The sequence below is a fragment of the Eretmochelys imbricata genome, chromosome 1 (assembly GCF_965152235.1).
Source record: "Eretmochelys imbricata isolate rEreImb1 chromosome 1, rEreImb1.hap1, whole genome shotgun sequence".
Taxonomy (NCBI): Eukaryota; Metazoa; Chordata; order Testudines; family Cheloniidae; genus Eretmochelys; species Eretmochelys imbricata.
Window position 1 is genome coordinate 144,154,496 of NC_135572.1, and position 19,983 is coordinate 144,174,478.

Genomic DNA, 19,983 nt, shown 5'->3' on the forward strand with positions numbered 1-19,983 from the left:
CAAAACAGCTGATTGGCAAGTATGGGGAGGAAGGGGGAGGTGCTGATCAGCGGGCTGCCAGTGGGTGGGAGCGGTGGGGGAGGGAGGGCCGATGTGGGGCTGCTGACATATTACTTTATATTTGGCAATGTACACTGGTAAATTCTGGCTCCTTCTCAGGCTGGTCACCCCTGCTCTAAAACCTGAGCTACATCCCAAGTACCCTCAGCACAGAGTGGGGTTGGTTTTGGCTGACAAGCAATGAGATGACAGTCCAAGACAGGGTATCCAGGCCCCAGCAAGCATTGACCTTGCAACCCCTCGTTTACAAGGCCAATGTTCTAACCTCTGAGCTACGGAGCCAGGTTCCTTGTTAGTGCTTCAATGCCGATTTGTAAAAGCAAGGTCTGATTGAAAGGCTTCTCCTGCATCTCAGCACCACCTAATGCCTCTAGAGAAAGTTCAGGGACTGCTATATATGTGGTCTCACTCCCATGCCAAACAGCTCCAATTTCTCCACACTAGACAATTGCTACTGAAAACCCCATTACCTCTTCCCACTTTTCAACTTTCTCTTCAGACAAAACTACCCTATCTCCTGCTGTTTTTAAGAGAGAAAAACATTGAGTTTAATATGAATTTCTATACCTTGCTTCCTTCCTTTTCCACCCTGCATACTGTCCGCCATAACTCAAGCATCCGACTGAGAAACACACTTCTTATGCTCTTTCATTAATCTCTCCAGAACTCAGGAACTGCCATATCAAGTCAGACCAGTGAGCCATCCAGTCCTGGTACTGGCCACTCTTGGGGACAGGACACTTCAGTGGAAAATGTAAAACAGCTATAAAAAGGGACCTCCATTACCTGCCTCTTGGAGAATTTTTTTCCTAATTCCAGGCAGTTAGTGGTTAGTTTATGCCTTGAAACATGAAGGACTCCCTCTTCTAATTTTATTTCCTGCCCGATGTAACTGTAGATTTTCTTCCTATAAATGTCTAATTCTTTATTTAATCCTATTAAGCTCTTGTATTCAATGACATCTAGTGGCAGTGAGTTCCACTGATTTATTATGTATTGTGTAAAAATTATGTATTGTGTAAAAAGTATTTTCTTTTATCAATTTTAAATGTGTTGCAATTCAGTTTTATTGGGTATCCTCTTGTTCTTGTATTAACAGAAAAGGTACAAAGCATCTTCTTAATTCTCATCATCTCAGATCTTCCTGCTGCTCCCATCTTTGCAATGCCAGAGCAGCCCAAAAACTGAGTATCTTTCCCAATGGACATTGTTTGAAAGACAAACGCCACCAGTCTCTCTCAGGGTAACCCTCGATAGGTAGCTCATATATCTTAATCACCTGAGGAAAACTGCTATGGTGACGACGCATTATAACCTTCTAGTCAAATTGGCCAGTACTTCATGAGGAGCAAATGCTAAAACTCTCCGATATTTGGTTTAGCCCTCTATTATTCTGCAGCAGAATACTGTGCCCCACTCTGGCTCCATTTGTCTCACCTCAAGTCGGCTGACACATAACTATACTCAACCATGAGCATCATAAATGGGAAGATTCAACCAATACCAGCTCCACCTAATGCCTCTAGAGAAAGTTCAGGGACACCAGCTCCCCACATACATCATAAGGCTGCTACAGACAGAACGGCTGAAAAGGCCAGAGCAAACCCGAGACTACCACTATACACACCCAAGACCACCCAAGAGCGCGTTTGCTGTCAAGGAACCCATTGTGGACCCACTTGCCCTCCCTAGATTTCTCTGATGTTGAAGTGGCATGAAAAATGATCTCCAGCTGACATCAGAAACCGGTCTCTTATAACTGACCTGACACGTGTCCCTGGCTTTGATTTGCCACACCACTCCTAGGCCCTTCTGAACCAATTTGAATAGGCCAGGGTCAATGTGAAACCAGCCTGCATACTGGGGGCCAACAATAGGCCCCAACTTGGGGTCACAGCCAGAGACAGATAGCATCACAAATCACCGATGACTGCTCTCTGACCAGATTTGATGGTAGTCTGAAGGCTCTGCTTTTTGCTGATGAGGCTGCCGCACAATCGCTTGGCAAGCTCCAAATCCAATAAGAAGTCCCTATTCCAGTTGGCATGGCTGATCACTCCTTAGTCTGTGATTCCATGCTTTCCTGATCCTCATGCCCTCTGGTATTCCCATCAGTGGCTCCAATTATTTCAAAGACACCAGGCTAAACTTTGCAACTCGTGGGATGACTTCCAACAACTCCCGACACTAAGGAAAAAAAAAAAATTGATAGCTCTTTCCCAAGAGCATTTCTCATCATAGCTTCCCATCCTATCAAAAACAAACCAGTAGGGCTTTACCTTCTTTTAGGAACATTTATCTGCATGCTACTCTTTAAATTTGGCATAGGCAAGCAGCAGAGCTATTCTGCCTCTGGCTACTCCTTATCACATTTTCCTCTCTTCCAACTGTATTAGATTTCACTTCTTTGTTCTTCTGGAGGTTGTTGCACATCCTCACAGACAGAACACATCGGTATAATACAGTAAAAGCTGTGTTATCCAGCACTTTATCAACCAGAAAGCTTTATAAACTGGCATTTCTGATCTTCATTGAAAGTGCGGTTTATAGTCTGGTCGGTGCGGGGTCGGCAGGCTCCCTACATGGCCCCATGGGACTTCCCAGAAGCGGTGACATGATGTCCCTGCTGCTCCTAGGTGGAGGAACGGCCTTGTGAGGTTTGAAGTGCAGGAGGGGGTGCAGGGCATGGGCTCTGGGAGGCAGTTTGGGTGAGGGAAGGCTCAGGACAGGGGCACGGGAGTGGTGGGGGGTGCCGGATCCAGCCAGTGCCCACCTTGGGCAGTTCTCCGCAAGCGGCAACATGTCCCTGCTGCTCCTAGGCGGAGGTGCAGCTGGGCGCCTACACCTTGGAGCAGCAGGGACATGTCGCCGCTTGTGGGGAGCTGCCTTTGGTGAGCGCCGGCCGGATCCGGCAGCCCCCGTGCCCCTGCCCCAAGCTCCCTCCCTCACCCAAACTCCCTCCGAGAGCCCACACCCCGCAACCCCTCCCATGCTCCAGCCCCCTCCCGCACCCAAACTCCCTCCCTCTTAGTTATCCAGGATTTTTAATTACCAAAACCCCCCACTTCCCCAACATGCCTGATAACAAAGCTTTTACTGTATATTGTTCTGACGTAATTCATTCCAAACAATACAGTAGCTACATCTTCAAACAGACATTTGCTATCTCTTGTTCTAATACAGTAACAGTAGATTTGCATTAAATGTAGGTATAGTTACATACCTCCTAAGCTGTCAAGATCTTCAAGAATTCTTCCAAATCTAGGACATAAATAAAGAGAATTCAACTACTACATTAACAGTAAAAAAGCAATTTTTATTTTTCCATATGCATAAAATGATTGCCTTGTTACCTCACGCTGTTATGTACATTCAAATATTTTTCTCTTAATTCAGGTTGACTTCCTAGAGGTAAAATAACCTCTATGTAGCTATCATTCATCTTCCTAGGTGGCAAGTCTTCCTGCTGTTTGGCCAATAGAATATGTAGGTCTTTTCTTTCATGCATTGCTTGCACATGGTCACTGGGAAGAAAAGAAATTGAGAACATCAGCAGAATACAGGATGCAGCTCTCCTCAAAATATGCCATGCTGTAGATCAATGTTGTTGGTTTTTGTTTGTTTGTTTGTTTGTTTTAAAAAACAGCAGCAGTCAGAAAAAATACATATAGTATACCAGGGATCACATGTCATGAGAGAAATAGAGGAGACATACAACACATCACAATCAGAAATGTTAAAAGCAAGTAAACTATGTGCAAACCCATGAACAGGATGTGATGGTTTTATCAAAGAAACTGTAATAGAATACCATACTTTGTACAAGAGAGTTAAATAATTAAATAAAAATATATGTCCAATCCTAAATGATGCAAAGCTGTTATAAAAAACCCTGCACTGCTTTAAAGAACAACTTGATTTCAAATACTTTATTTTAAGAAAACATAATTTAACCTAATGATTTTTGTACAGATTCTTATGGCTCACATTTACTATAGCCCAATTCTTCCAACATAACAAATCTGTTAAATTTACTAGGTCCAGATTATCACTTTACAATCTGCCTCGAGTAAGGAGACCAGAGAGGGAACTATGACTCTGTTGCTATTCCCTCCTCAGTTCTTCTCCATACCGCCCCCCCCGCCAGCACTTTGTTCCAGGAGAGAAGTAACCTGCCAATGTGCTACGCCAACAGCAGTTTACTTTCCACTCCAGACCAGCTCACCTGTGCTGGCCAGCACATTGATGGAAGGTGAACACCAAATCTATCCATTCCCCAATCCATCTATGCAGAAAAAGGCACACTACTCCTGCAGAGGGTGCTCTTCCCACAACGCTGTCATCCATGAGGCAAATAGCCTGTACAGGGGAATAAGGAGACACCTCATCCCACCTTACTTCCCTGAAGAGATGCAGATGGCAAGTAAAACTCTTGCTCCAAACATCACTCCTTACATGAGCCTCAGAAGTTCCCTCCTCCTAAAAGTGCAACCTAACTTTAGAAAGCATATATTTTATAACTCTTCTAGAGTCAATACCAAATCTGTATAACAAATGGGTATTAAATCTGTTAAACCTATGAGAGTTCAAATATAATGCTAAAAATAGTCTCTAAAACACTAACCTGTTTCTTGGACCAGGCACGTTAAACTTTTTTTTTTTCCTCACAATGGCTCTTTACCACTCACACATGTGCAGCATGATCCTTTGTTCATGTTACAATACAGTACTATGCACCATTGTGCATAGCAGAGTTGGTCCCAAATTTCTAACAAAAGTTTGGGGTGGTTTTTTTGGACTGAAAATGCCTTTTCAAATGCAAAACCCCACACTTTTTCAAACAACTGGCCTTTCTCTACCTCTGTTTTCCAGTGGAAAGGTGGGGGGGGTGGAGTGAGAGAGAGCTTTTTCCCCTCACCAAAACCTATTTTGAAATGTTTTCAAAAATATTAAAAGATTAAACATTTTAATCAAAGAAACCAAAAATTTCACAGAACATTTTGAGTGAAATGAAAAACTTTCACTGCTTTAAAAATATTGTGAAATGTTACTTATTTTTTTGACCAGCTCTAGTGCTTATCAGAGTTCACAGAACAGATAAGAAGTTACAATTCCTACCCCAAAGGGTTTACGTTAGACAGCTGTACAGACATGGAATACACCAGATTGCTAAGTGAAGATGTTCTATTCTTTAGTTTCTGTGGATTTATCTCTGGGTTGGACTATCAGTGAAACGTTTCACGGAAGATGCAAAATTTTAAAGGAGCGATCTAAATGAAATGGATAGTCACAGGTGCAAATTCAACAGTCCATAAATATGTAGGAATTGAACAATGAGATCCAATTATATTCTGTTCTCCACCTTACTCCTACATTGCACTTTTAATAGACATATTAAAGTCTCTTTTGAAGTCAATGGCAGAACTCCTATTGCCTTCAAGGAAGCCAGGCTTTCACCCCTAAAAGTTTTAGAAAAATTCACAATTCCATATACACAGATGTAAATATTAGGGGTTATGCTGTCTATAGCATATTATAAGGAAATAATATTTCTCAAATATTTTTAAATTCTGAAGTACTACTCTTAAAATATTATACAAATACTCCATCCACGTATCAACTGCTAGGTGACAAACATTCACAGAAAGGAAATCTTGTATCTCTGAATTAGCTAAACATCTGATCAAGCACAATCATCTAATATTATAATAGGTTTCCTCCGAAATGGTCCAACCTCCTGTATCACTCATTATAAAAGCCATTTGTAAACTTTTCACATCAGCAAAATTGATACAAACAGCCATTAAGTAGAGGAGAATCTTGCATGTGTTCTGTGGTCCAGTACATGCAGCCCTAAGGTTAGACGTACAAGAATCTTAAGACCCGATCCAACTCCCATTGAAGTCAATGTGGGGAAGGGATAGCTCAGTGGTTTGAGCATTGGCCTGCTAAACCCAGGGTTGTGAATGCAATCCTTGAGGGGGCCATTTACATTTTTTTTTTAAGGGGGCCATTTAGGTATCTGGGGCAAAAATTGGGGATTGGTCCTGCTTTGAGCGGAGGGTTGGACTAGATGACCTCCTGAGGTCCCTTCCAACCCTGATATTCTATGATTCTATGATTCAGTGTGTTTCTATTGACTTTGACATGTTGAATCATATCCGTAATCTAGATTATGTAAATATATTTAATAATTTTATACACACAACGGCACAATAGAGTTGATGTAAACAGTCTCTCAATTTTTGCAGTTCACTGGGTAAGAAGAGTGTGTTCCTAATCTCAAAAATACTATAAACCCTACACGTACAAGCAAGATAGCTGTATAAAACTGATCTTGTAATGTAAAATGGCACTGATTTCCACAAGAGATTCATGAACCAAAATTTCATTACAACAAACTTAGGGTATATCTACACTGCAATCAATAGGTATAATTGCAGCTCATGTAACCATACCTTAGCTAGCTTAATCTGGCTAGTATGGTACCAGAGCAGTGAAGATGAGATAGCACGTGCTTCAAAGTGGGCTGTACAAGCCTGCCCAGAACCCTGGGTAATTATTTACAAGGCAAGCCAGCACTTAAGCATGCACTGCTGTAGCTTCACTGTTCTGGTTCCAAAGCTAACTCAGGTATGTCTACACAAACTGCCACCTCAAACTTTAGCCACTAATTTAGAATTCAGAAGCCTTCAGTTTTCATTGTTTCTTCCAGCCTTAGCCAGGTGTTTTCCCCACAAGTTAGCTGTACAATGCTGTTAACCTCCATTGCTGTGAAAGTGAGCTCTCTCAAGAGTATCAGAAATGAAAGAAAAATACATTCATGTACACTGTACCTCCAGTTGGTAGAAGCTCCCACTATAGCCCTCAATCTGCTTCGCACTGAAACAAAATCAAAGCAAATCAGTCAAGTGACAAATGTGAAGTTGCCTGATGCTAAAAGGTACAATCTTCATCCCAAGAATAGGAAGATCAAGCAAAGTCATGCAAACAGTGGCTAGAAAACCAGAAATTGTTGGCCAAATTCACTGCTGGTTTTAGTAGGTATATCATGATCTTGAGATGAGTTAACTAGACTCTCCACAGTTTAATAATGTAATTAATCTGGATTCTTTCTATTTTAGTAACATATTCTGTAATCAGTTGTGTACAGCAAGGACCAACAGAAAATGCCTTCAGAAAATTTACTAATGCAAATGCAAAAGTTGTTAGCGCCTTAAATAACTGAAAAAATGTGGCAGATCAATTATCAACCTGGGGAATTAGAATATGGGGCCATTTCAACCTAAACACAAACAAATCCTGGCTAATTCACAGACTGACAAGAGGCAAGACAAACCCAAAAGGGAACAGTGCAGCTGAGGAAAAAAGGAAGATTTCTCTTTTTTAATCAATAATTTCCAAACAAGGACATGCAATGTCAGCATACTTGCTTTTGCAAGCAGGGACTCATCTCCCTTGATGTAGAAACGCAGCTCTCAGCTGGGCTTACACACAGGCAGTCAATAGTACTTCTACCATTGCCTGCACCAGTGAAAAAGCTCTAGCATCTGTGGGAGGATGTGAGATTTCTTTAAATTTGGGGTGAAGAGGCAGATTAATGGTTCTGTTCTTTTCTCATTTGGAACTGCCAAGTTGATGCTAGGTCTTCTCAAATCTAGGGACTCTACTCTTTGAGTTTTAGTTTGGTATATGCATGGTGTCTTCAGTGCCTGAACTCATGCAGCAACAGTTCATAAATTTCAGACAGTTAATGACATGAAGCAGTTTACACAAGCAGGGCAACCTTGCCTCCTTATGAAGATTTTTGAAGATTTTCCTTATGAAGGAAGAGAGAGAGGATTTTAAATTATGAAGACAGAATTAAGGACACATCAGGGAACAGTTATATAAAGAACACAAGCAAGACAGATTCAGCCACTGATAGCACAGCAGCTGATCCTTCACATTTTTTATACAAGGCAAATTAAAATCATTACACATCATCTTGCTTTGCACATTCCAGACTGAACACTCAAGGCTATTTGTATTAACAATTATCAAAAGTAGATTTTGGATTAAGGCCAATTCCATGACTAATTTTACACCAATAAACCTTAATCAAAAGAAATGCTTAAAAATTAACTAAATTAAATTAAGCCTCATCAGTGACCTATTTATATAAGAGCTACTCCACTGAAGTCAATTAAATTCCACTCCTGGAGCCAGCAGTGAACTTGCCCTAATATCCATTAGAGTAAAGCAGCATTAGAATGAACACCATCACAGCATCTACAAAAGGCCTCCTTTCTGTACTATTGTCCAAACTGAAAGAAAAATAAATGTTTTCACCCAGAATTTCTGTATCTTGATTTGAAGAGAAAGTTGTAGCCATTTCTAATTGTAAAGAGAGAGTGAGGCAATAAACTTTTAATGACTTAATCCCCAATCTTGCAAAGATTTACATGTGCAAGTAGTCCCAATCACTTTTGTGCAACTATTTACAGATTTAAAATGCACAAGTGTTTGTAGGGTAGACAGCTTAGTACTTTCACTTTGATTACACAAAATGTAAAAGGAAAATATGCATAATGAATATTATCAAAATTTGAGCAAACCAAATCCATTATAATTTACAGATTTAAAACCAAATAGTATTTCAGAATTTGCTTAGTGAGAAAAGTCTATAGTGAGAAAAGTAAGAAAAGATAGAGTAGTCTATCTACTCCCTTCTTCATTTAACAGGCTTTCAAGTAATTAGAGATAACGCTCTCTAAACTTCCATACTTGATTTACTATTTTGTTATATTACACACTCTAATCTCTTAGCAGTATAAAATATTAGTAAACCATCCATGAAAGCAATTGCTTTATTTGTGACATAAATGTTATGAGATCACGAATGGAAGGGGAGGTTCCTGTGAGTCAATCCATATGACCACATGGCCCATACTATACAAAAGTTTGAGCATCCCTGCTATAGCATACTAATAAAGTGATCCTACATCAGTTTCCAACTCTTCATTACAGCTCTACTGTAACAGTATTCACTCAAACCACAAAAGGTTTTCTAACTTTTAAGAAACAAAAATCACTAAAGCTGTTTAGTATAAATAAAAATACTATGAGTTCTCAGGTCAAGAGAGAATATTGTAAACAGCAATGAAAGTGAAAGCTGAGGTGGCTCTACAAGGGATGGTATCAAGATCCAGATTTCTTCCAATTTGAACAGATGGAAATTTAAAGTAGCCTCAGAGACAGCCAGCATCTAGGAAAACAAACCCCAGTGTTTCAGTGCATGTAGAGATTTTTACACAATGCACAAGAAATGGGATCTTTGGAGACCAGAGCACTGAAAATAGTTTGCTATCAGCACAGAGAACTCTCCCACCGACATAGTGCTGTCTACATCGGTGCTTAGTTCGGTATAACTTACATAGCTCAGGGGTGTGGATTATTCACACCCCTGAACACCGTAAATTATACTGAAGTAACCTGTAGTGTAGACAAGGTCAGGAAGTTTAGCAAGGCAGCAAGCCGGTCCCTGGAATCAAAAAGGTTGACAAACACTGCCCTAGAAAATGTGAAGGTAATCAGAGGATGAGGCTGTTAACATGATTTACTGGAGGCACTGAAATCTAATTTCCATTAAGAGTGAGAGTAAGCTTGCCATTAGTTTCAAGTGAGTTTCAGTATTCTCCAAAAAAAGCGCCATATTGCACAATCATTTTTTAAGCAGACCTTGTTATTGGTTTCCGTGGGAGTTACAGGTACTCAGCACATCTGAAAAATCAAAGTTTTTATTTAGATGTCTAAATGAGGCTTTAGGAGTCTAACTTTAGGTGGTCAACTTTGAAAATGTTGGCTTGGGTCTTTAAACAAAAGCAGACAAGAACTGATCATCTTTAAATGATCAACATTGCTTCAAATACCAAGTCAAAGATTTTCAAACTTGAGTCGCTAAAGTTAGGCTGCTAAACCCATATTCAGGGACCTAAATAAATAACCTGAATTTTCAAGAGTATTAATCAGTTACAATTCCTATTGATTTCATTGGAGGATGCGGGCACTCAAAACTTTTCAAAAGTCAGGCTGCTTACATTCTTAAATACAGATATTGGAGCGTGACTTCAGGCACCTAAGTTGGAAAAATCTTATTCCAGGGGCTTTCTTGAGCATACTTCTTTTTGGGCCAAATCCCGCAATCCCTACTTAGGCAAAATTCTTATTTATGTTATTGAGAGATTTACATGTATAAGAACTGCAGGATTTGTGTCTTAAAATATAAATGGTTTTATTACCCACAGATTTTTTAAAAATGCAAGTTATCATGCCCTTATATCAATCAACACATTGTATATATGTCTTGTGACAATATTTCTACCAATAAGACTAGACCCATTCACATATCACAGTTAACAGTTTTGATGACCACAGGGATGACTTGTGAAAGTTGACAGAGAAAAACGTTAGTTTTTGTTTTTCATGAATCCTCAAGTAAAGTTAGAGAGTAGCAAGATAGGCTTGAAGCGGTTCTGTAAATATTAAAATGCATGCTGATTACCACCACACACCATTATTCACATGAATGGGTAAGTGTCCTGTGGAGTGGAAAAAACAAGTTAGATAATCAGTACCACCATAAAACAAGGGAAAGAGTATACTTCTAATCACGGGTTGTCTGGTTATTTTTCCCCTTCAAATTCCACTTTGCACATGCACATTAGTATCTAAATGTAAGCAACTTGTCTTCATTCAGTTACATGGTCTGCAGTTAATATATCTATATGTCAGACTCAGCTAGGTTAATCCATTCCTTCACATACAGTCAAAAATATACAGCTATACAGTTTATGTCTCTACTAAAAGCTGGTGTACAATACTTGCTGCCACCATATATTTCAAATTAATTTATCAGTCATTTGCTAACAAGAAAACCTGCTGCTGGCAAACACTGTCAATATTAATTTTTGTTAAGCACCAATAATGACAATAGTCCCTTCCTGCCCAGAAGAGCTTACAATCTATTGCCTTGATCCTGCAAACATCTATGCACATGCTTAACTTGACACATGTGAGCAGCCCCAAGGATCAAGGCCTCAACAGATGTAAATGAGGAAGAAAGGATGCAATAGGGAGGTCAGAGGAAGGAATAACATGGAGTATTTTTTGGAGGGGGGGAGGATGATCTTTACTGTGTTGTTTGGTTCACCTCTTGTGAGGATAAAGAAGAAATGAGTTTTGTTTTTTTGTTTTTTTTTTAAACAGAAGGGATTTGAATGGAGGTCAGTGGTATGGGAAAAACAAGTTGGGGTGAGCATTCAGCACTTAGGAAACAGCATGGAAAAATAGATTAATATAGCGAATGGGAATGAAAGAAGGACAAGTTATTTAGAGGTAGCAACGGAAGTCTGCATGGTGTTTTTACAAGCAAATAAAGTTACAGGTTGAGAGTAGAACTTCACTAAGCAGTAAGTGTTATAATATACAAACCATCAATTGCTCCCCATTTTTCAGTAAACCAACAATAACAGAGTGCCCCTAGAAGCTTTTACAAAAATGTACTGTATTACTAGCTGGTACTGTTATAGCTAAATCTAAAATTATAATCACAATAAATGAACAAAGTACAATTTGCATTAAATACAACATGCAGTATCCTTGCTTTTCTTTCCCTCCTCCCCACCCCTCAATTATGTTTGCTCATTTACTAACACAAATCTCCAACATTCAGTAACTCACAATAAATAACGGAGTCATTAGTACAAATGAGAGTTTCTATTTAAAGAATGACTGAAGGATTAGATAGTATCAGACACGAGCAGAATCTCAGAGGAATTATTTGTGTCTCATTTCAGGCTCTTTGTTCTATTTTAATGTACATGTTAAAAAATAAGAATGGCCATACTGGGTCAGACCAATGATCCATCTGGCCCAGTACCCTGTCTCTTCCAACAATGACCAATACCAGATGCTTCAGAGGGCATGAAGGGAACTGGGCAATGTATCAAGTGATCCATCCCCTGTTGTCCACTCCCAGCTTCTGGCAATCAGAGGTTTACGGACACCAGAGCATGGGGTTGTGTCCCTAACCATCTTGGCTAATAACCACTGGTGGATCTATCCTCCTTGAGCGTATCTAATTCTTTTTCTAATCCAGTTATACTTTTGGCCTTCACCATATCCACTAGAAATAAATTCAATGGGTTGACTGTGCATTGTGTGAAGACATATTTCCTTTTGTTTATTTTAAAACTGCTATTGATTTCATTGGGTGACCCTGGATTCTCGTTATGTGAAGGGGTAATAACACTTCCTTATTCACTTTCTCCACACCATTCATGATTTTATAGATCTCCATCATATCCCCCTTTAGTTGTCTCTTTTCTAAACTGAACAGACCCAGTCTTTTTAATCTCTCTCCATATGGAAGCTTAATCCTTAATCATTTTTGTTCTGTATTTTTCCCAATTCTAACGTGTCTTTTTTAGATGGAGCAACCAGAACTGCACACAGTGTTCAAGGTGTGGGCATCCCATTGATTTATATAGTGGCATTACGATATTTTCTTATCACCTTTCTCTTTCCTAACGGTTCCTAATATTGTTAGCTTTTTTGACTGCTGCTGCACATTGAGCAGATCCTTTCAGAGAACTAGCCACAAAGCACTCAAGCAAAAGATCTTGGAGTCAAACAGCTAATTAAGACTCCTAGACAAATTGGAGGATTGGGCCAAAAGAAATCTGATGAGGTTCAACAAGGACAAGCGCAGAGTCCTGCACTTTGGATGGAAGAATCCCATGCACTGCTACAGGCTGGAGACTGCCTGGCTAAGCGGCAGTTCTGAAGAAAAGGACCTGGGGATTACAGTGGATGAGAAGCTAGATATGAGTCAACAGCGTGCCCTTCTTGCCAAGAAGGCCAACGGCATATTGGGCTGCATTAGTAGGAGCATTGCCAGCAGATCGAGGGAAGTGATTATTCACCTCTATTCGGCACTGGTGAGGCCACATCTAGTGTATTGCGTCCAGTTTTGGGCCCCCCACTACAGAAATGATATGGACAAATTGGAGAGAGTCCAGCAGAGGGCAACGGAAATTATTAGAGGGCTGGGGCACATGACTTATGAGGAGAGGCTGAGGGAACTGGGCTTATTTAGTCTGCGGAAAGGAAGAGTGAGGGGGGATTTGATAGCAGCCTTTAACAACCTGAAGGGGAGTTCCAAAGAGGATAGAGCTCGGCTGTTCTCAATGGTGGCAGATGACAGAACAAGGAGCAATGGTCTCAAGTTACAGTGGGGGAGGTCTAGGTTGGATATCAGGAAAAACTATTTCACTAGGAGGGTGGTAAAGCACTGGAATGGGTTACCTAGGTGGAATCTCCATCCTTAGAGGTTTTTAAGGCCCAGCTTGACAAAGCCCTGGCTGGGATGATTTAGTTGGGGTTGGTCCTGCTTTGAGCAGGGGGTTGAACTAGATGACCTCCTGAGGTATCTTCCAACCTTAATCTTCTATATTTTTATATGTATAGTTGGAATTATGTTTTCCAGTGTGCGTTACTTTGGATTTATCAACATTGAATTTCATCTGCCATTTTTTTGCCCAAGGTGGGTGAGGTAATATCGTTTATTGGACCACTTCTGTTGGTGAGAGAGACAAGCTTTTGAATCACACATATGCCCACTCACCCAGCTTTGTGAGATTCCTTTTTAACTCTTCACAGTCAGCTTTGGACTTAACTATCTTGAGTAATTTTGTATTGTCTGCAAACTTTTCCACCTCACTGTTTACCCCTTTTTCCAGATCATTTAGGAATATGTTGAACATATTTCAGTAAAAATCATTTACCTCTCTCTACCATGAAAACTGACTATTTATTCCTAACCTTTGTTTCCTATCTTTTAACCAGTTACTGAGCCATGAGAGGACTTTCCCTCTTTTCCCATGACTGCCTAGTTTGCTTAAGAGCCTCTGGTGAGGGACCTTATCAAAGGCTTTCTAAAAGTCCAAGTACACTATATCCACAGATCACCTTTGTCTACATGCTTGTTGTCATGCTCAAAGAATTCTAATAGACTGGGGAGGCATGACTTCCCTTTACAAAAACTGTGTTGACTCTTTGCCAACTTATCATGTTCATCTATGTGTCTGATAATTGTGTTCTTTACTACTGTTTCAACCAATTTTCCTGGTACTGACGTTAGGCTTACTGGCCTGTAATTGCCAGGATTGCCTCTTGAGCCTTTTTTTTTTTTAAATGAGCATTACATTAGCTATCCTCCAGTTGTCTGGTACAGAGGCTGAGTTAACAGATAGGTTACATTGCACAATTAGTAGCTCTACAGTTTCATATTTCAGTTCCTTCAGAACTTAGGTGAATAGCATCTGGTCCTGGTGACTTATTACAGTTTAATTTATCAATTTTCTCCTAAACCTCCTCTACTGACACTTCAATCTATGACAGTTGCTCAGATAAATCATCTAAAAAGAATGGCTGGGATTTGGTAATCTCCCTCATATTCTTTGCAGTGAAGACGGATGCAAAGAAGTCTTTAGCTTCTCCACAATGGCCTTGTATTACTTGAGTGCTCCTTCAGCACCTCAATCATCCAGTGGCCCCACTGATTGTTTGGCAGGCTTCCTGATTCCGATGTACGTAAAAAAAATTGCTGTTAGTTTTTGTGTCTTTTTGCTAGTTGCTTTTTAAATTCCTTTTTGGGCTGCCTAATCGTAATTATTATTTGCATTTACTTTAGTATTAAAATTAAAACATTAATGCTTCATGTTTCATATTTTATTATTATAAGTCTGATTAAAAACAGTATTTTAATATAAAATAATACTGACGTACATTTTCATAATCCATGGTTCTGATCTGATTAAAGGATTTTCATATACTGTATAATTTCTTATGTATAAAAACTCACAGCTTTTTTGGAGGATATTTCAGTTCTATTCCTCACTTTGTCCTCTTCTTGCCCATCCTCCCCTACGATCCATATGTCCCCATCCTACAGTTACTCTCCATCTAGAAGGCATCGTCAGAGAAAAAGGAAAGGTACCTTCCCAAAAAGGAGACATGAGCTTTCTGGTTTTCCAGGAAAAAAGGACCACACTGATACCCTGAACCCGTATGCTGCATTCACACAGCTTTATCATTAGCTCAACACATGTGCAAGAATTTTACATAAAAGAAGCTTTCAGAAACCATGTCTTAAATAATATGAACTACACTAAGGGATATATTATCTTTACAATACATCCATGTCTCTCCTTAATGGGAGCTGCATGTGAGTATTAGAAAGAAAAGTACAATGAACTGTATTTAATACTGTATTTAATGTTAGAGAAGTAGATATGTAAAAAGGGAACTTTTCTGCTTTCTCTGTGTGTTGTTGACATAGCTTTCAAAGGTTGAAAAGACATCAGAAAGTTGGTTTGCATCCTATCTACAGTGGATTCTTGGTCTGTGTAGATAACTGGGCAAAGTGAAACAGACAATGTATCATTTTTCTAGATAGATACAAGCAAGTCAGATTAGGGGAGGATAAATACTGACTGAACAGAACTAGTCAGCAACCCCAAAGCCATAAGAAACAGATAAGTAACAATAAAACAACAGTTGAAAGAAATAATGAACACATGAAAGCAATGGTTAAATAAAAGATAGCTAAGGAGGTACCCGTTACTTTTTTATTTATTCTGCTAAAACTCTATTAGAATACATATTTAGAATGGAATGTTTGCAGATTAGGTAGTTTAAATAATTTGTGCCCATGCAATGTCACAGGACAAGGTATAAAGAATGTGTGTTTAACAAAGGGAGGTGGAGCAATGCAGGATTTATACCAGATTGGACCAGATGCCAGAAACACCTAGTCCTGGAGTATAGGTAGGCAAACATTATCATTACATTATCCTGCTCTATCTACTTTACTTATGCTTTATGCTTGATTAAGGTGGTAATATACTGTCCTAACATTTTATGATTAAAGCGTTAAACTAGTTAAGCTTAGTAACTGATAAGGACAGTGCTTTTCAACAGTATAAAGGAAAGAATAAAACCCTTTAATGACATGATCTTCCAAAATTCAACCAGTTATATTACCTTCAGACATGTCTGGAGGAGACTGGAAACCATTAGTCATGGATGTCAGTGCCCTAGCCAGAAGAGAAGGAGCCTTCCTCACAGTACACCATCTGTAGACATGAAAAGAATTAAGCATCATTCAAAATTACTGCAGTGAAAACAAATGAGAAACGTACACACTACTTCAGAGACTCATTTCATCATTTTCATAGAATTTTTTTTCAAAAGCAATGCAATAGTTTAAACATATTATGGATGGAGTTGGCTAAATGGCAAATTGGCATTTGCAGAGAATTAGTAAAAGAGACCAAGTTTGCATTACTTGTATGGTAAAAATATTTTGAGAAAGGGGAAAAGAAGTAAAGCCAAATCATGTATGTTGTTTCTCCACAAAAAGAACTGTTGAATTTTTCATAACATTGTTTGGAAGAAGCTGCCAATGAAGCACATAAACAGTAGCCAAGATTTTCAGAAGTGCCTCATGAGTTTAGGTTCCCAATCTGAGGCACCTTAAAGGGGCTTGGCTGGCAGAGACTGCAGTTGGAAATTAGGATCCTACATACCTTTGTGGATCTGGGCCTTAATGTCTCTGGGCCTCAATTTATCCATTTGTAAAACAAGTATAGCAACACTTCTAAATCATTTTGGGATTCTTGGACATACCTAATATTTTTACAGATGTGAACATGAGTTTAAATCAGGGATCGGCAACCCTTGGCACACGGCCCACCACGGTAAGTCCCCTGGCGGGCCGGGGACTTACCAGCAGCCAGCATGGGCCAAGAGATGTGCTGGCTGCCGCTTCCCGCAGCCCCCATTGGCCTGGAGCAGCGAACCGTGGCCAGTGGGAGCTGCGATCAGCTGAACCTACAGATGTGGCAGGTAAACAAACCGGCCAAGCCCGCTACAGGGCTTACCCCTGGTGGGCCACGGGCCAAAGGTTGCAAATCCCAGGTTTAAATCATTTACTGTAACATTAATAGGGAAAAGTAAAATTCACTGAAATAAAAAGTTTTGTTGTATTGCAGTAATACTCTAGTTTTAATTTGGAAAAGTAAAATAAACAACAAAGGAGGCTTACTGATATTCCTAGTGAAAAAGCTATGTCATTTCAGGTCACAGTCTCACAGACTGCAAGTTGCTTAACATTACGGTGGATGCTCAACACTGAAATCAATTGAAGTTAGGAGCCTGGGCCAGCCCCCATGGGAGGCAGGGAGGGAGCACCACCCAGCTCCACTCTGCCCCCAGCTCTTCTCCGGCCCAACCCCACCTGCGGCTCTGGGTCCTGGCTGCGGCTCTGCACCCTGCCACTGCCCCAACCATGGCCCAGCTGCAGCTCCCCTCCCAGTCCCGGCCATGGCCCCACCCACAGCCTCACACCTCGACCGTGGCTCCACTCCCAGCCCTGGCCCCCGACCGCAGCCAGGCCTAGTTCCACACCTGGCCCCGCTCCCAGCCCCAGACCCACCCCAGTTGTTGCCCCTGGCTCCCGGCCAGGCCGCAGCTCCAGCCCCAGCCTCAGCCGCTGGCCACAACCGTGGCCCCAGCTCCTGACCATGGGTCCCAGGGGGGCATGGACATGGGTAAGGGGGGGGTGAGATATAAAAGGTTTGGGGACCACTGCACTAAATCTCATCTGCACTAAGAATTGCCCCAGTGGTAATGGTGGAAACTTTCTTTTAACATCCCCTACTGCAGAAACAGCCTCTGACTCCAACAGACACTTCTTTCAGCACAGCCCACAGGTGATCTGTTGCTTAACTCAGTTCACATTTCTACAGGATTTTAAAGTACAATGGCAAGTATTTTAGGAGGAAAAAAATGTTATAACATTTAAGACCATATTCTGGCCTCACTGACGCTATGTACAGGCTCAGCCCATTGGCATCACTAGAGTTGAACAGGGTACAAATTCGGGCAGAATTTAGCCCCAAGCATTACTAGAAAAGGATTCAAAATCTGCCTGTTTGGTTTGTTTGCATTTCAAGTAAAACAGCTTGCTTGGATTTAAACATTCCTCTACAGTGTTTTTCAACTGAAGGAGTACAGCTTTAAGATAGTCCAGAACTGCAAAATTAAGTCAAATACTGGAAACGACAGTACAACTCTTCAATTTTCATGATCTAAGATGAGTGAAATAATAATAAAAAAGCAACTAGCATTAATGCAAAAAAATGCATTTTTGAAGTTCAATTATTTAATGAATTATTTGTAAAGCAGCTAGTTTAATATCTATGTAGCCCGATTCTTCACTGCCTCGTACACAGTGTAGCGATCTGTAAAATGCGGCCGAATCACCGTGCAAGAATCAGGTCTGTGTAGTTGAACCGGGTCGTGCCCCTTTACACGAGAGCTACAGAGTAAAGCTCGCTAGCGCATCGCTGGGATGTTGACAGCCGATCCGTGCAGCACAAACGTCAGCGGAGCCGACGATAATGTTGCATCCGGAATTTACAAGTGGGGGGAGGGGGAGGATAAAATTTACTTTTTCATTTTTTCACATGAAGCAGCGTGGCCCGGGGACCGGAGACCAGGGACCGCCCCCCCCACAGGGACGCGGCACAACACAACCAGGCGGGCGCAGGAGCGCCCCCGAACTGTGCCCGAGCGCCGGCTGAGGCGGCTCCCTCTGCAGCCCCGTTACCCGGCTCCGGCCCTCGGGCTCCGGGGGCCTCCGGCGCCAGCGCCGCCAACGGGCCGCGGGTGCCCCCCGCGCAACAGAGCGGCAGCCCGGGGGCTCCCTACGGGCACCCAGGGGCCAGAGAGCGGCGGCCGCTCCCTGGGGGGCTCCGCTGCCCGGCCCCGGGCGCCCAGGAGAAACCGCGCTCGGCCCCCTGCCGAGCCCCGGGGCGGGGGGAGCGGCCTGTGGCCCTGGAGCAGCTCGTCCTCCCCCCGGCCCCGGCCCGGCTCCGGGCCCTCACCCGCGGGCCAGCATCCTGCCGCCGAGCGCCAACAACCGCCGCTCCGGGGCGAGCCCTCAGTCCTCCAGCACCATAGACGCGCCGCGGCGCCCCCGGCGCAGAGAGCCGCCGAATCCTTTTGTCTGTTTATGGTTCCTTCCGTCTGCCCCCCTCCCGCTCCGGGGTGCCGAGGTGGTTCCTTCCGCCCCGCCCCGCGCTGTGCCCTGGCCTCGGGTCCCCCGTTGCTGGCGGCGTCGTGCGCGCGGGCGGGCGCTGGCCGCCGGTTCCCCGGCGCGTGCCCCTCAGGCTCCGCTCCTGTGCCTGGAAGGCCCTGCCCAGGCTGGCACCTGCGTCCTCCCCCCAGCTCGCCCTACGCTGCCTTGGTGTCCTTGTTAACCCGGCTCGCGACAAAGGGAGCCTGCCCCCAGTGAGCCCTGCAGCCTCCTCCTTCCTGCTCTTTTGTTTGTTCCCCTCCCTCCGTTCCTCAGCACGCACTTAAAAACCAGCTCATCGGGGGCGAGCAACAAAGGAAGAAGGGCCATACTGAGTCAGACCAATGGTCCATCTAGCCTAGTATGGTGTCTAGCAGCCGCTGGTGCTTCAGAGGGCATGAACAGAACAAGGGCAATTATCAAGCCATCCGTCTGCTGTTGTCCACTCCCCCCTTCCAGCAGTTGGAAGTTTAGGGATGCCCAGAGCGAAGGGTTACGGCTCTAGCCACCTTTTGGCTAATAGCCATCAATGGATCTGTCCCCCAGTCATGAGTACAATGTAGCTGTACAGAGGTGGGTGCCAGGTGTGAAAACATATGGCCCCTCATGACAAACAAGAGGTGGGGAGCGAGCCAGAAATCCTGACTGGTTAGTGCAGATTCTGTGTGTGCCTGTGCATGGCTGCACGTCCATAAGTGTTTTGAATCAATTATTAGCTTCCGTCTATCCTGGGTTCTCTG

General features: G+C 42.3%; 1 protein-coding gene across 10 annotated transcripts in view; it reads right to left on the reverse strand.

Annotated features, from left to right (window-relative positions):
* Positions 1-19,414, reverse strand: part of ACOT9 (acyl-CoA thioesterase 9) — a 40,928-nt gene extending 21,514 nt beyond the window's left edge. The window contains exons 1-7 of one of the 10 annotated variants that reach the window (XM_077816756.1): positions 19,053-19,408; positions 17,765-17,906; positions 16,147-16,235; positions 10,614-10,640; positions 6,897-6,942; positions 3,414-3,584; positions 3,284-3,321 (exon numbers count right to left, since the gene is read on the reverse strand). In XM_077816756.1, the coding sequence (XP_077672882.1) occupies positions 3,284-3,321; positions 3,414-3,584; positions 6,897-6,942; positions 10,614-10,640; positions 16,147-16,186 (322 nt within the window). In that variant the 5' untranslated portion in view covers positions 16,187-16,235; positions 17,765-17,906; positions 19,053-19,408. Of the gene's footprint in view, positions 1-3,283; positions 3,322-3,413; positions 3,585-4,285; positions 4,420-6,896; positions 6,943-9,780; positions 9,823-10,613; positions 10,641-16,146; positions 16,239-17,764; positions 17,907-19,052 lie in introns of those variants that run through there. The other 9 variants (XM_077816774.1, XM_077816784.1, XM_077816730.1 and 6 more) reach the window with 9 other exon arrangements.
* Between the last annotated feature and the right edge of the window lie 569 nt (positions 19,415-19,983).